The sequence below is a fragment of the Salmo trutta genome, chromosome 20, assembly GCF_901001165.1.
Source record: "Salmo trutta chromosome 20, fSalTru1.1, whole genome shotgun sequence".
NCBI lineage: Eukaryota > Metazoa > Chordata > Actinopteri > Salmoniformes > Salmonidae > Salmo > Salmo trutta.
In genome coordinates, this window is record NC_042976.1 from 35,690,302 (window position 1) to 35,705,915 (window position 15,614).

General features: G+C 41.4%; 1 protein-coding gene across 1 annotated transcript; it reads right to left on the reverse strand.

The window, feature by feature from the left end:
* Window positions 1–6,399: 6,399 nt before the first annotated feature.
* On the reverse strand, window positions 6,400–8,918 carry LOC115155947 (C-X-C chemokine receptor type 1). The gene is made up of 2 exons (XM_029703064.1): window positions 8,430–8,918; window positions 6,400–7,784 (listed from the first exon to the last, which is right to left on the reverse strand). Exon 2 carries the CDS (start codon window positions 7,779–7,781, stop codon window positions 6,693–6,695), a length of 1,089 nt encoding a protein of 362 aa, XP_029558924.1. The 5' UTR covers window positions 7,782–7,784; window positions 8,430–8,918; the 3' UTR covers window positions 6,400–6,692.
* Window positions 8,919–15,614: the final 6,696 nt, after the last annotated feature.

Below are 15,614 nucleotides of genomic sequence, written 5' to 3' on the forward strand. Positions count from 1 at the left end.
AACTGGATATAATTGTGAATGCGGCTTAAAGGTTTTTGGATCTCCAGGGCTTCATAGCCAAAACATTGCAGAGAACACTGTTTGAAGACAAGTATGGGTAGCTGCAGCCTAATATGATGACAGGAGTAAAGTGAAGTGGGTGTGTCGAAATGAGTGGGTGTATGGAAAGCGAATCAGCTAATTGGGCAGCTTTGTTGCCACTCAAGACTGTTTTAAGTGGCTGATTGGGCTGCACCACGAGTCGATAAGCCGGCGACCAGTGCACCTGTTTCCACTAGATAGCATAGACACAAGTTAAAGCATAGACACAAATCAAAGCATAGACACAAGTCAAAGTGCCTGCCAACTTGAGATGCTTTCTACTGGGTATCACAGTCGTCTTTCCAGCCTGGCGGTAGCTAACGTGGCAATTTTTTTCCCCTTCCATTATTTAATTTCACGTAGGATAGCAGCCTATTGAACAAATAACGGCCTCACACTCTAGTACAGTAGGTGGCTGTGTATGCACTTTTAAGTTGGTTGCGATTCACCAATACACATTTTAAGAAGAAGAAAATCCATACGTGACTGATTGCCGTGAAAGAAACAAAGGATAAGGTTCAAACTCACAAAAGACACACCCTCGTCCACTTACCCTCACCTAATGCCCTTGTGGGAATCCCCGTCACCATCTTGGAACGCGGTCCAAATGATTAGCCAAGCAAGGGAAGTTTGCAACGTAAGCCCCTCTGCCCTCATTTTTAGTCGAGTTTGCGAGTGTACAATTATGTTCACTCCGGGCCTGAAACTCCCCATAATTCAATTCGCGATGATTGTACATCCGCTAAAAAAAGTCCACCAAAACTTAAAAACAACATCAATGGAGAAGTCAACATACATGTGTAAGTAAAAAGGTTAAAAATGATGCTACTAATGCACATGATGGCACAAGCACGTCTCGTAAAAATAATGATGTTTTTGTTTGGTAAGCTTTTGGAAATTGTAGAAATAAAACTTTTTCCTTCTTCACAAGTTCCAGCTGGGCAGGCTAACGTTAGTTAGCTAATTAATTTGCTATTAATAATGATATAGTTAATATAAGTAGACATGCACTCTTAATTGACTGTAGCGCATATAAAGCACCCACCGTTCCTTCCTCCCTCCCTTGCCCTGGCGTTGTATATTCGTCAGAAGTCATGATACATCATCAGAAGTGTCCACTTAATTTGAGGACTGAGGGGATAGAGTGTGTCTTTTAAGTGTTTGGACTGCAACCAAAGTGTTAAACCAAGCGGGCTTGGTGACTAAATTGTTAAATTATAGTGTGTTAACAAGCTTATTGTTATTATTATTATTATTATACAATTTTGTCAAGAAAGGTTGCGGTTTTGTTTGTTTTTGTTTTGGAACATGAAATCTGGTGGAGGTGGTTGAGCAACACTGTGCTGCGATTGGAGCAGAGATGAATGGAAAGGTAGAGGGGTTAGGACTTGAGGAGGACAGGATTGAGTGTAGTTGTGGGGTGGAAATATGTGGAGGTAGAAAAGTGAGAGCAAAGCTTAAGAAGAAGCTCTCTCTTGTTGGAGGAGAGTAGTGATGAGGAAGGTTCGGTTCGCAGTGTTGTACTGAGAGAAGTTGAAGATATTGGAGAAATTTAAGGATAAGGGTGGAGTCACGGCGGTAAATGAGATCGCATTGACTAGAGATTTGGACAGTAAACTAGGAGAGGTTGTGTCTGCTAAAATTCTTCATGATGGAAGTTTGGTGATGGTGTGTATCAATGATAAACAGTATGAGAAAGCACTCAAACTCAAGCAGGTATGTAAACATATGGTTGATAGTAGCATGCCGGATCAAACTGGATAGCAGTGGCTGAAGGGAGTTATTACAGGAGTTCCAGAAATTGATAACATGAAATAAATAAAAGACTACATGAAGGGTCAAAGTGCCTCCAGATGACATGAGAGGAAGAAGGTGGATAGCCTATCAGGGCTACTAAACTTTGAGGATCTGGTACTGCCAGAAAAGGTTAAGCTTGGGTATAGGAGTTACTATGTGTGAGCTCATGTTCTGAAACCATTGCGTTGCTGTAACTGTCAAAGGTTTGGGCAGGTGGCAGCGGTGTGTAAAGGCAAAAGGACATTTGCGAAGTGTGGGGGAGAACATGCATATTGTGGAGACGGGGTCCAGTTAAAGTGCTGTAACTGTGGGGGTGCCCATAGTGTGGCATATGGGTGTTGTGCAGTGATGAAAAGACAGGTGGAAGTGCAGCAAGTGAGGAGTGAGCGAATCGCATATGCAGAAGCAGTTTATGTAACTCACGCAGAAACACCCGGGGCACCTAGAAGAGCAGGTATTCCAGGGCAGATCGGGATGCCGGTTGGGGGCGTGATGTAGGGAGCAGAATGGGGGAGAACACAAGACTGGTAGTAGACATGAGGAAGGTTGTTACATTTGTGACAGCAGCAATCAATTGCTCAGAAAAATGACAATCTAGTACTAAGAAGATACAGATCATAGTGGAGCAAAGAGTGAAGTGTCTTGGGATCACAGGACTGACATGGAAAAATGTATAGGATGAACTCAATAAGATTGAGAATCAGTCCTGTCAGGAATAATGTATTGATTCATTTTCATAATGGTGTTAATCCTTCAATGGAATGCGAGAAGTTTGATGGCTAATGGGAAAGCGTTCAAACAGTTTCTTGAGGAGTTACCAGACAAACCTAATGTAATATGTCTCCAGTAGACATGGCTTAAACCTACTCTAGATGTGGTTATACAAAGTTATGTTGCAGTCCATAGTGATAGGGTGGCAGGGGGAGGGTGTGCTACCTTTATAAAGCAGGGGATCCCATATAGGAGTGTGGGAGACGGTGTTGAGCACGACTTGTAATGGTAGAGATGTGGTTGGGAGGGGGGAATAGTATGGTAATAGTGAAGTTTTGCAACCTGTGTAAAGACACTAGAGTTGATGGCCCTTGGGAATGTACAGTAGAAGGTCAAGATAGGAGATGTGTAATGTGTTGTGGGGATTTTAATGCTCATAGTACGCTCTGGGGAGGGTTACAGACTGATGTAAATGGACAAGTGTTGGAGGAACTACTTGATGAAAAAGGGCTTGTGAGTCTTAATGATGGCCGGGGAACCAGGATTGGCCCAGTAACTGGAAATGAATGAATCTGCTCTGGATCTTACAATGATCTCAAGTTCAAGGGCAGACAGATGTAGTTGGGAGGATTTGGAGGAATCTACATGGGGTAGGGATCATTTTCCTAGCATGTGTACTGTAGGAATGAGGGTGCAAGATTCAGTAGGAAACGGATTGAGGAGATGGATATTTGGGAAAGCAGAATAGGGTCAGTTTCAGGAGTTGAGGGTATGTGATCCAACTGTTAAATTGAGTGTTTCATAAAAATGTACACACATAATGTCTGAGGGACATAAACAGCACTCTGTTCGTGGAACGACCCATAGACCTTTACAGCATATTGATCGAGTTGTGCAATTGAGGCAGGAAGTGAGAGGATGCCGTGATCATTGAGGAATGAGGATGCACGTGAACAGGGAGAAAAGATGGCAACATTTCAATGGAACACAGTTAGAGTCATGTTGGTGTGTTTTTGCAATACAGATCTCGGTCATAAATGGAGTCATTTTGCTCACATAACCACTTCTGTTTTGATAGATAAGACATTCATTATCAGGTCATCACTTGACAAAGATCCCAATTTTCCTGCTTATCTCAACTTGTTTTTTAAACATTGACAAAGTTCAGAACACCCTTATTTGAGCTGGTGGATCCTATTATATAGGTAAAAATATGTTAAAAATGTGTGCATCTTATTTATGAGTACAATAGCATTTTCTCTATTGTTGTAAGGGGAACACAATTACATCACACGTCTGTTGACAAATAAAAGTTGGAAGATGAAGATTTAATACACATTAGGCCTTGACATGTATGTTGTTTATACTTAGCAAGCATTGAAGCAACAATGCGGCAGGGTAGACAAGTGGTTAAAGCGTCAGACTAGTAACCTGAAAGGTTGCAAGATTGAATCCCCGAGCTGACAAGGTAAAAATACACTGCTCAAAAAAATAAAGGGAACACTTAAACAACACAATGTAACTCCTAGTCAATCACACTTCTGTGAAATCAAACTGTCCACTTAGGAAGCAACACTGATTGACAATAAATTTCACGTGCTGTTGTGCAAGTGGAATAGACAACAGGTGGAAATTATAGGCAATTAGCAAGACACCCCCAATAAAGGAGTGGTTCTGCAGGTGGGGACCACAGACCACTTCTCAGTTCCCATGCTTCCTGGCTGATGTTTTGGTCACTTTTTAATGCTGGCGGTGCTTTCACTCTAGTGGTAGCATGAGACGGAGTCTACAACCCACACAAGTGGCTCAGGTAGTGCAGCTCATCCAGGATGACACATCAATACGAGCTGTGGCAAGAAGGTTTGCTGTGTCTGTCAGCGTAGTATCCAGAGCATGGAGGCGCTACCAGGAGACAGGCCAGTACATCAGGAGACGTGGAGGCCGTAGGAGGGCAACAACCCAGCAGCAGGACCGCTACCTCCGCCTTTGTGCAAGGAGGAGCAGGAGAAGCACTGCCAGAGCCCTGCAAAATGACCTCCAGCAGGCCACAAATGTGCATGTGTCTGCTCAAACGATCAGAAACAGACTCCATGAGGGTGGTATGAGGGCCCGACGTCCACAGGTGGGGGTTGTGCTTACAGCCCAACACCGTGCAGGACGTTTGCATTTGTCAGAGAACACCAAGATTGGCAAATTCGCCACTGGCGCCCTGTGCTCTTCACAGATGAAAGCAGGTTCACACTGAGCACGTGACAGACGTGACAGAGTCTGGAGACGCCGTGGAGAACGTTCTGCTGCCTGCAACATCGTCCAGCATGACCGGTTTGGCGGTGGGTCAGTCATGGTGTGGGGTGGCATTTCTTTGGGGGGCCGCATAGCCCTCCATGTGCTCGCCAGAGGTAGCCTGACTGCCATTAGGATCCGAGATGAGATCCTCAGACCCCTTGTGAGACCATATGCTGGTGCGGTTGGCCCTGGGTTCCTCCTAATGCAAGACAATGCTAGACCTCATGTGGCTGGAGTGTGTCAGCAGTTCCTGCAAGAGGAAGGCATTGATGCTATGGACTGGCCCGCCCGTTCCCCAGACCTGAATCCAATTGAGCACATCTGGGACATCATGTCTCGCTCCATCCACCAACGCCACGTTGCACCACAGACTGTCCAGAAGTTGGCGGATGCTTTAGTCCAAGTCTGGGAGGAGATCCCTCAGGAGACCATCCGCCATCTCATCAGGAGCATGCCCAGGCATTGTAGGGAGGTCATACAGGCACGTGGAGGCCACACACACTACTGAGCCTCATTTTGACTTCTTTTAAGGACATTACATCAAAGTTGGATCAGCCTGTAGTGTGGTTTTCCACTTTAATTTTGATTGTGACTCCAAATCCAGACCTCCATGGGTTGATAAATTGGATTTCCATTGATTATTTTTGTGTGATTTTGTTGTCAGCACATTCAACTATGTAAAGAAAAAAATATTTTATAAGATTATTTATTTCATTCAGATCTAGGATGTGTTGTTTAAGTGTTCCCTTTATTTTTTTGAGCAGTATATTTTGTTCTGCTCCTGAACAAGGCAGTTAACCCACTGTTCCTAGGCCGTCATTGAAAATAAGAATTTGTTCTTAACTGACATGCCTAGTTAAATAAAGGTAAAATAAAAACATTGGATTGGACCTATACAATAGAATCATCCCCACCCTCTACCCCAGAGATGTTACAGTTAACATTTTCTTCACATGAGATCATGCTCTCACATTGTTATCATGTGCAGTTTTATGCTATCACATTTTGCTTCACATGTTGCTTCACATGCTTGTTATTAAATCACGTGATCATCACGATATCACATGCATTCACATGTGAAGTGTATGTTTTTCCTGTAAGGGTACTATTGGAAATTTCAACATGGTTTAGTTAGATATGTATGTGATCCAACTGTTAAATGTAGTGTTTTATCTAAATGTAAACACAATGTCTGAGGGACATAAACTGCACTCTGTTCGTGCAACGATCCATAGACCTATATAGCAGATTGATGCAATTGTGCAATTGAGGCAGGAAGTGAGAGATGCAGTGGTCATTGAGGAATGAGGATGCAATTAAACAGAGCTAAAATATGGCAACATTTCAATGGAACACAGTTAGAGTCATGTTGGTGTGCTTTTGCAATACACATTGAGTCATTTCGCTCACGTAACCATATCCCTCTGTTTTGGTAGATAAGACTTTCCTTATCAGATCATCACTTGACAAATATCACAACGCTCCGGCTCTTCTCAAATAGTTATTTCAGGCATTGACAAAGAAAAAGTTGCAAGATGAAGATTTAATACACATTAGGCCTTGACATGTATGTTGTTTACACTTAGCAAGCATTGAAGCATCACATGAAAAACATTGGATTGGACCTATATAATAGAATCATCCATCCCCCCACCCTCTACCCCAGACCACACACACACACACACACACACACACACACACACACACCCCTAGAACATGAAGAACAAGTTTCTCGACAATACCCGCACCGATGACTATACTGTATGAGGAACCAGGGAAAATCACTTCTTCCACACCACCCCCTGATTACTGAAACCTTACAGGGTAACAGAGGTGTTCCTAGACCTTTGACTGGCCGTGCTGTTGGCTGAGCCACTGCGGTATGCCACCATCAACCTCTTGCTGATCAGCCCATGCTTGTAGAGCACCACCAAGAGCTGGTTCCGGAACTTCTGCCCGATGAAGGCATAGAGCACGGGGTTGACGGCGCAGTGCGTGAACGCCATCACCTCAGTCACATACAGCGCCACGCTCACATTGTTCTGGAACTCACACGTCTCCTCGCCCAGCGAGCCGCTCCGCATCAACGTGTCTACCAGCACGCTGATGTTGCGCGGCAGCCAGCATACAACGAATGCCAGCACCACGGCCAGGATGACGCGCATGGCCTTGTGCTTCTGGCCGCCGTTGCGCACGCCACGGAACAGCGTCGCTGCTGTGCAGCTGTAGCAGACGACCATGACCGACAGTGGCAGGAAGAAGCCCAGCACGTGGCGAATCACCCGCACACCCACCCGCCACCGGTCGCTGCTCGCCGCAGTCAGGTTCTCAAAGCAGATGATCTGGCCTTCAAGATCCTCGGGTTGGATAGCCTCCCGTTGGAGTGCCACGGGCAACGAGAGTAGCCCCGCCCCCAGCCACACGGCTCCGCACACCAACCCCACCAGGTGGCGCCGCTGGGCCAGTGCCCGCGTGGCCTTCACAATAGCCAGGTAGCGGTCCACACTAATGCACGCTAACAGGAAAACCCCACAATAAAAGGCAGCATCCTGGAGGCCAGACAGGAACTTGCAGAGGAAGGTTCCGAAAATCCAGTGGGAGTAGACATAGACGGCCCAGAAGGGGAGGGTCGAGGAGAAGAGGAGGTCAGCCATTGCTAGGTGCATCAGATAGACGTCTGTGGTGGTCCGGCCCCTAGCCATGCAGCACACCACGTAGATGACTACACTGTTACCCAGCACACTGAGGATGAACACAGTGATGTAGGTGATCATTAGACCAACACTGCTCAAGCCCAAGATAGAGACGTTACAAGGGACCCCCATGAGCTCGTCTATGGGAGGATAAGTGAAGTTGAGGAATTCAACGAAGAGAGAAAGGTCAACATCCATTTCTGGCATTTCCATGGGCTGCATGAAAAGAAAAAAAAATTATATGGGGATGTCTCAATCAACTCAACTCCCTTAGGTATATCAGTTGTGCGACATTCATTCTAACATCATTCTGATCTATTATACATTTACAGTATATTGTAACCCCACCAAACATCCCTGTCTATTACATTTTGTGTTTAACTATGTAGTTAGTGTTGCGTGTCGTTTTAGAACGACTAATTGTGCAATGAACTAGAGCTGGCCGATTTTGGACATCCATAACGCGATAAATTGCCTGAGTTAATGCAATATGGATAAATAGAACAATACGTTTATAGCATTAATGTGCACCACAGTTTTTTTATCATTTAACTACTACTACTAGTTAGATGGTTGTAGCCAACAATTGTCCAATTAACAATCACCCTTATTAGCAAGCTTATTTAATTTCAAGCTTCAAATTTCTCTAGTCTACTTATCGTAATGAACAATATCAGCAAAAAGTGATTGGTATGGTCGGTGTTGATAATTTTCTGTTTATTGTCCCAGCTCTACAATGTACTTTGTTGTGTTATATGTGCAACTTACATACAGTTGGCATAACCACAGGCGAAAAACATTATTTGAATTGAAATGAATTTCAGGTTTAAATGAAATTAGAAAGTAAAGTAAACTCCTTACCTGGCTATACCTGTCCTCTTGACAGCTCAGAAAAGCAGCAGAAAACACTATCAGCAAGCAGAAGAGTGTCTGTCTCAGCCTCTCAGCACTTTTTCCTCTGAAACAAAAGCCTTTTCCTGTCTGTTACTTTCACACTAGACTGAGTTCCTATTGTGTATACCTCAACGAACAGTTTGAGATCAACAGATCAACGCCTTGTACACCAGAATAACTGTTTTGCTTCAGGAAAGGTGAGTGTCCCTCGAACAGCAGTGCAATGTCATACTGTAGGCTACATCACCCAATGCCATGACACATGGGAAGCAGACAGATCCACATAAGGTCTAGACAAGCTACAGAGCTTATGATAGTGTGCCAAGGAGGGTGAGTAAAGAACTTCAGGTTGAGTAAGGGACGGCCTTTTCAGTTTTTTCCATAATTCTGTCCCTTTCAATTTCAATCACTCAATGATCATTTCAATGCAGATTTCATAATGCAGTGTCTATAATACGGTCACCTCATTGGTGATTAAATCAAAAAAAAAATTACACAAAGTCATAAAGCTTGTAATATAAGAGCTGACATTATTCCTCACATTACATAGAGTTGCACATATGTTCTACAGAATATATTTCTATCTGATATACTTCAACATTGTGCTCTACTGCAGAGGTGCTCAAAGTGGGACCCTGGGGTCCGTGGAGGTACTGCAGGGGGTCCGCAGCCAGATCTCAAAATATTATTTTCTTTATTTTCATTTCATTTTTAAAATAATATTACTAACAAAAGATTAAACAAATTCTGGCCAAGGAATCTGGTGGATTAAGTTTAGTGTGTAATGCAATACAATGTAATAAAGGAACGAATCCGACACGATGGCCCGACCAGTAACCTCAGAGCATTTTTGCGTTCCAGTTCAACATTTACCTGCTCTGTTGCAATCAACCAAAAGTCATGCTATCTGTACTACTATTGCGTCAAATTAGCCTCAAGTTTGTTGTGCAAGAGATGGTCGAGAGAGTAGAGGATGTGTCCCTTTAGAAGACAGGCCAAACTTGAGGGTGTGACTTTGGGCAAGCAGAACATCAATGTCGCAGTTCCAAAAAAATAATGTCTGATGAAAAAATATAGAATCGTAAGCTAAGAAACATGGTTCAAATGTGTAAAAAATTGTCCACCAACAGTATTCACATGAAGTGGCGAACCATCATTCATGTTTAGCGAACCACTTTTTTTCCCTTTTTTTTAAATAACCTTTTTGGTTGCCTGTGTTGCATGTTATTTTGGCATTAATACGTGTCACGTCACATATCAGTTTGCAAATAATGTTAAAAAAAATATAGGAAAAAATATATATATATTTGAGAAAATAAAGCCGCATACAAACTATTTTGCTTTCTTGAGTAAGGCAGCTTCAAAATACAGGTGTTTCGGCCTAGCTCAGTGCTTTCTGTGGTGGTGGGGCAGCCAGCGGAAAATACGGAGCGTAGGGGTTGGTAATGTTCTCTAGTTGCGCCATGATTGGCTCAGTGTTTTGTCACTCATGGGGACACTACGTCACTGAAAAATCTACAGGTAGAGCTTGAAAATTCAAGCCCCTTGGGTGCTGCCATAGAGTTACATTAGAAGTGCCCATCCCAAGAAGGCTCAAGGTCATTGACAACCGATAAAATCACGTCAAATCACGTTATATCCACCGTAGCTTTGAGTGGACTGATCATGTCAACATCATACTTTCAAAATCTTAGCTAGCAAGCTAGCCGTCATCATCATGAATCAAGTCGACAATCGACTGGCAAATAATTTTCAATTATGAAGAGAAATTATAGATAAAACATATCGGTGCTCATCGGCCTTTGGACATAAACATTACACAACAAGTTAGAAATCGCAAATTCAACAAGTGGTTTGGAATGAATCAGTGGCTAACCGCAAGCGTTGCAAAGCAATCACTAGCCTGCTATTCAGTGGAGTGGGTGTGTGGTCCAAGTCTGGGTATAAGGGTCTGTTTTCCAAGCTTAAAAGGATACACATTCAAGATGATGGGCCAGAAAAGGTTGAATACATTGGCCATGCTGTCGATCCAGCATGAATTCTGACGGAATTTCAAGTCGGGAACTCGGGCCTCTTTCTTGAGCTCCGACCTGAAGATCACTGACGTCATGATTCGACTTTGTTTTTTTCCGAGTTCCCAGTTGTCTTGAAAGCGCCATAAATCCAGAGAATGACAGACTTTGATGACAAAATTTGCCCAAGAAGAACCACTGAGCCACCTTCCTCTTCAAGTGAGCACAGAACAACAAGGTAAGTCCAAAAATGTATTGTATGCTGCTGCATAAATGATGTAATATGCCAGGGAGATATGTATAATGTAGCTAAGAAAATAATACCAAGTGTATGCTGTGTAGTAAGCTGTTAGTAGCCCATGTGCCTCACTCTAATAATTTGGTCCCTTTCCTCCTCTTAACTTAGCCTACTGTTCTAACTTGGTGGTGCACATGTAGCCTATAGCCTGTTTTAGAGAAATGTCATCATTGAATATTGTCATCATTGTCTACTTATTTGCCCCCTTGATTTATCTTGCGCTTCTGACTTGGTGTACAGGGAGATTTTACTGTAAGAATGGCCTATGTTCTGAATTCTGTCACTGTACATTTCAAAAGTGCTGAACAAATAGGTATGGGTCAATGACGTAGAGTGCATTCAGAAAGTACTCAGACCTCTTGAGTTTTTCCACATTTTCTTACGTTAGTCTTATTTTTAAATGGATTAAATTGTTTCCCCCCCTCATCAATCTAAACACAATACTCCATGATGACAAAGCAAAAACATTTGAAAAGGGAAAATAATTTGATTTGAAATACTTTTTATATTCCCTTGAGTGTTACCTATACACTTTAAAAAAAAAAATTATATGATTGTTAAATTGACCTACTAAAAAAAGTCATTCGGTGCGACCATGAATAAAATAAAAAAAATTCTGACCAATATTTCAAGCAAAGAGTAAAATATGAATATATACTGCAAAAAGTTTGGACACACCTACCCATTCCAGGGTTTTTCTTTATTTTCACTATTTTCTACATTGTAGTTCAAAATGAGATGCAGACGTTGGGACTGGAGATTTGGAGAAGAGAGACTTCAACACTTGAGTTGATGTAGCTAACTTTATGTAACTATTCGTTGTTGAGACTGTTATAACGCCACCAATATTGTAAAGTAAGTTACAAATATATAGTTTAATGTTATACAAATTAGATATTAAAACGTTTTGTAGTGGGCGTTAACTGTTTGGCTAGCTATTTTCCATTAAAACATGCTGAGGAACATTAAGTTAGCTAACAGTTAATGTTAGCTAAATCAATAACGTTAAATTAGCTCTGCTCCGCACATTCAAGAAACTAGATGACTAGCTAACAGTTGTCATTTTGCGAATCAATAATAGAGACTATTGGTAAAATATAATTGAGTGAGGTTATTAAAACTTCTTAGAGATTGCCCCCTCTTTTTCAATTTTCCCCTAAAATGACATACCCAAATCTAACTGCCTGTAGCTCAGGCCCTGAAGCAAGGATATGCATATTGTTGGTACCATTTGAAAGGAAACACATTAAGCTTGTGGAAATGTGAATTGAATGTAGGAGAATATAACACAATAGATCTTGTAGAAGAAAATACAACAAAACAAAAGTTTTTTTTTCTAGCACCATCTTTGAAATGCAACATAAAGGTCCCACATCTAGCCATCACTCTGGTGTCCACAAGATGGCAGCAGTGTATGAGCAAAGTTTCAGATGGGTAACTTGAAGTATGAGCAAACTACATGACATTTAGTGTGAAGTCACCCAGGTACATTTGGGCAAATCGTGAAGGAGACATTTACATTCACATCACATTTTTCTGCAAGAATATCGGCAAATCTGTATACTTGGACTTTGATTTAGCTTTTCCAGTATTAGTAAACATATTATAAATTCAACATTTGCAAAACACCCAGTTTTCATAACTCTCTAAATTCTAATAATTTTTTGTCCAAAAGGAAAAGGCTTGCTGTTGCACTAGGTTAGCAGCTACATTTTGCGACAGATACGGGGTTACCGTAAATCCCAGCACATTGGCTATCTAGCTAGCTTTGTTTGACCCCGATTGGTGCTTATTTGACAAAGATACAGTTGATCAAGTGAAGAACGCCCGCGTCATCGGCGTGCCATGAAGGCGTCGCTCTCTGACCACATTAGGTGTCCTATAGGATATACTACACCCCTAATGATATAGTGAAGTCTGGTTACGTTCTAGGATCTCTGAGGACTAAATATGAATATGATTTGACTGGTTGAAACAACGTTTAGGGTTAGATTTTCACAGATTCCTTTCTTTGCAAATTGAACAAGTGGAAATACAAAATCGATCGTGTATGTTATATGGACCTTTTTAGGATATGAAAAAGGATTTTATCTAACAAAACGACACTTCATGTTATCTCTGGGACCCTTTGGATGGTAAATCAGAGCAACATTTCAGAATGTAAGTACACATTTCACCTTCAGAGGTGAATAGCATGGCATTTTTTCACAGTAATAGCTACTGTAAATTGGACAGTGTAGTTATATTAACAAGAATTTAAGCTTTCAGACGATATAAGACACTTATATGTACCGACGTTTGTTGTTTCTCTAAAATCTGTGATCGTGAAACAAGGCGCTGCATGATTTACAACTGTTCCGTTGACGGGATGCCTATCCCTAGCTAACCCGTTACTATTCTCTTAATACATGTTAGAATTTCTCATGGGCAAGAAGAGAGAAAGAGTAGCTAGCTCTATATATACACTATATACTCTCGATATATACACTATATATACACTGTATATACACTATGGTTGTATTTTGGCCCCCAAAGTTTTCTGAGGCAGTTTAAAATATATCGTTTTTGTTGTTGTACATAAAAGACTGGAAAAACACCAGAAAATCAGCTCCAAATTATTTTTATTTAAGAATCTATTAACGTATTCCCATGCATAATAGACACCTGATCGTATACAAATGTAAACAAGGTTGGAATTATTATTTTATTCAAACATATTTGTTCTGGCTTCTTCCAGTCAATTTGCAGTCTACAAATGATTTGTAATTACATTTCGTCCCAAAAGTACTATCCGGTGAAACACTTCCGTTTTCGCTGTGCTATGGTTTTTGGTTCGTTAACTTCACCATTTATTTTTCTAAGCTGTGCTCGCATTCTATACATAGTGCATTTCTTTATATTTTTTCCTGTGAGGGGGTAGGCATGCTCGACATGGCCTTCCATGATGCAATCAAAGGAACTAGATCTAAGTAAGAGGACTCTTAGTCCTTACACAATGCCAGGTTTTGCACAGAGGCTGCTACGGTTTTTGTCAGTGATGTCGTCCATTTCTATAAGACTTGGTTATGGTGGCTTTTAGTCTTGCGGCATGCCTACTTTGCATTTGCCTGTTTTTTTGTGTGATTTTGACAGCTTCTTTTCCAGGAGCTGCATTCTCTTATTAACGTAACATCTGTATGAGATTAACTTTGTGATACTTTTGTTTCAATGTGTGTGCAATTAATCACTGTGGGTGCATCTTTAATTGCTATGAACTTTGTGGTTGGCCTACTTATTTGTCTACTACGCCGTGCATCTGTTGCAGATTGAGGGGGTGGGTTCATGCCATTTAATCTGGTTGGTACTGCCTCGGAGGACAGTGTCTTCCGGAAAAGTATCATATGACCGAAATGTATTTTTATTGACAAAGATGGTCAACAATCAGAATAAAACACTCTTCAAAGTGCTCCTCGCACACAGCGTAACCCCCTTTCTTCAGGTCCTCAAAGGACTTCTGCAGACTGATATCACTACGCCTGATGTTTCTCAGCCACATCTTCCTCCTGAGTAATTACAAAAGTGTGTTAGGTTTAATCTCACATTTTACTGAATTCAGCTGGATGTTGTTCTATGCTTCAGGTCTCCTGTTTTATAGTTAATTTAGTAGTGTAGTGGTTTCTATAACATCTGTGGTAGAACATTGTAGTTTGTAGATAATAGTTTATGGTTATGTCCTCTATCCCTGTTATTCACTCTGATTGTTTTTAATAGTACTCTACAGTTAATTTAAACAGCAGCCATGTTGTTTTTTTCTCTCTCTGTGTGTAAGAGGAGTATGACGTAGACTCCAGAAGTCATAAGAAAGGCAGCCTTTCTTGCTACTCCTGTAACCAGTACCCAAATGAGGACCTTACATTCTTACTGATCGTGTCGTGCTATAGTTAGTAGTGTATATGGACTCATTCCTTAAATCTACAGACTTCTGGGGTCTACGTCACACTCCTCTTCAATCAAAACTGACACTCCTCTCTGTGAGACACCACCTTAACAGCCATTGCCTGATTAGAAACACCCCCAATAACGAAGAACATATTATAGAATAAAGACCCACACTTTTTCCTGTCCTATGAAACATTACAATACAGACCCACACTTTATCCTGTCCTATGAAACATTACAATAAAGACCCACACTTTATCCTGTCCTATGAAACATTACAATAAAGACCCACACTTTATCCTGTCCTGAAATATTACAATAAAGACCCACACTTTATCCTGTCCTATGAAACATTACAATAAAGGCCCAGACTTTATCCTGTCCTGAAATATTACAATAAAGACCCACACTTTATCCTATGAAACATTTTCAGTTGCTGCCCTCTTAAACCTGATAGATGTGTTGAAGCTCTGCTCTAATGCTACACATGATGCATGTCTTTTTTGTACCATTATCCTTTTGAGGGGATGCATGCACAATGTGATCAAATGCTCTACTATCATGGTTTTGATATTTTCTATATGTTTCACCATGTTAACAGGCATTTAATAAATGTACAACATTTTGAGTTTTGTCTATTTTCTGAAGATGCATATAATTCTAGTAGACTATATTTTGTGGTATTCTTACTTAAACTGATCATAGGGCAACAGAACATACCTAGTTGCCTATACAATGTTTTACAGACATCTACCATCATTTAAGAGGTACTTAATGGTGCTCTACAACTCGATAAATGACTTTGCAATGACCCAGTGTCACAAATGGCTTCTATTGCTTGTGCAACATACCCTGGGATGGCCTTAGATGTAATATGGCTGGGCACATTGGTAAACTAACGTTAGCTAGCCATGCTGCCTCATG

What these genes read in the sequence shown, in the direction of transcription:
- LOC115155947 (XM_029703064.1), bottom strand. Translation starts at nt 7,781, where the DNA reads ATGGAAATGCCAGAAATGGATGTTGACCTTTCTCTCTTCGTTGAATTC.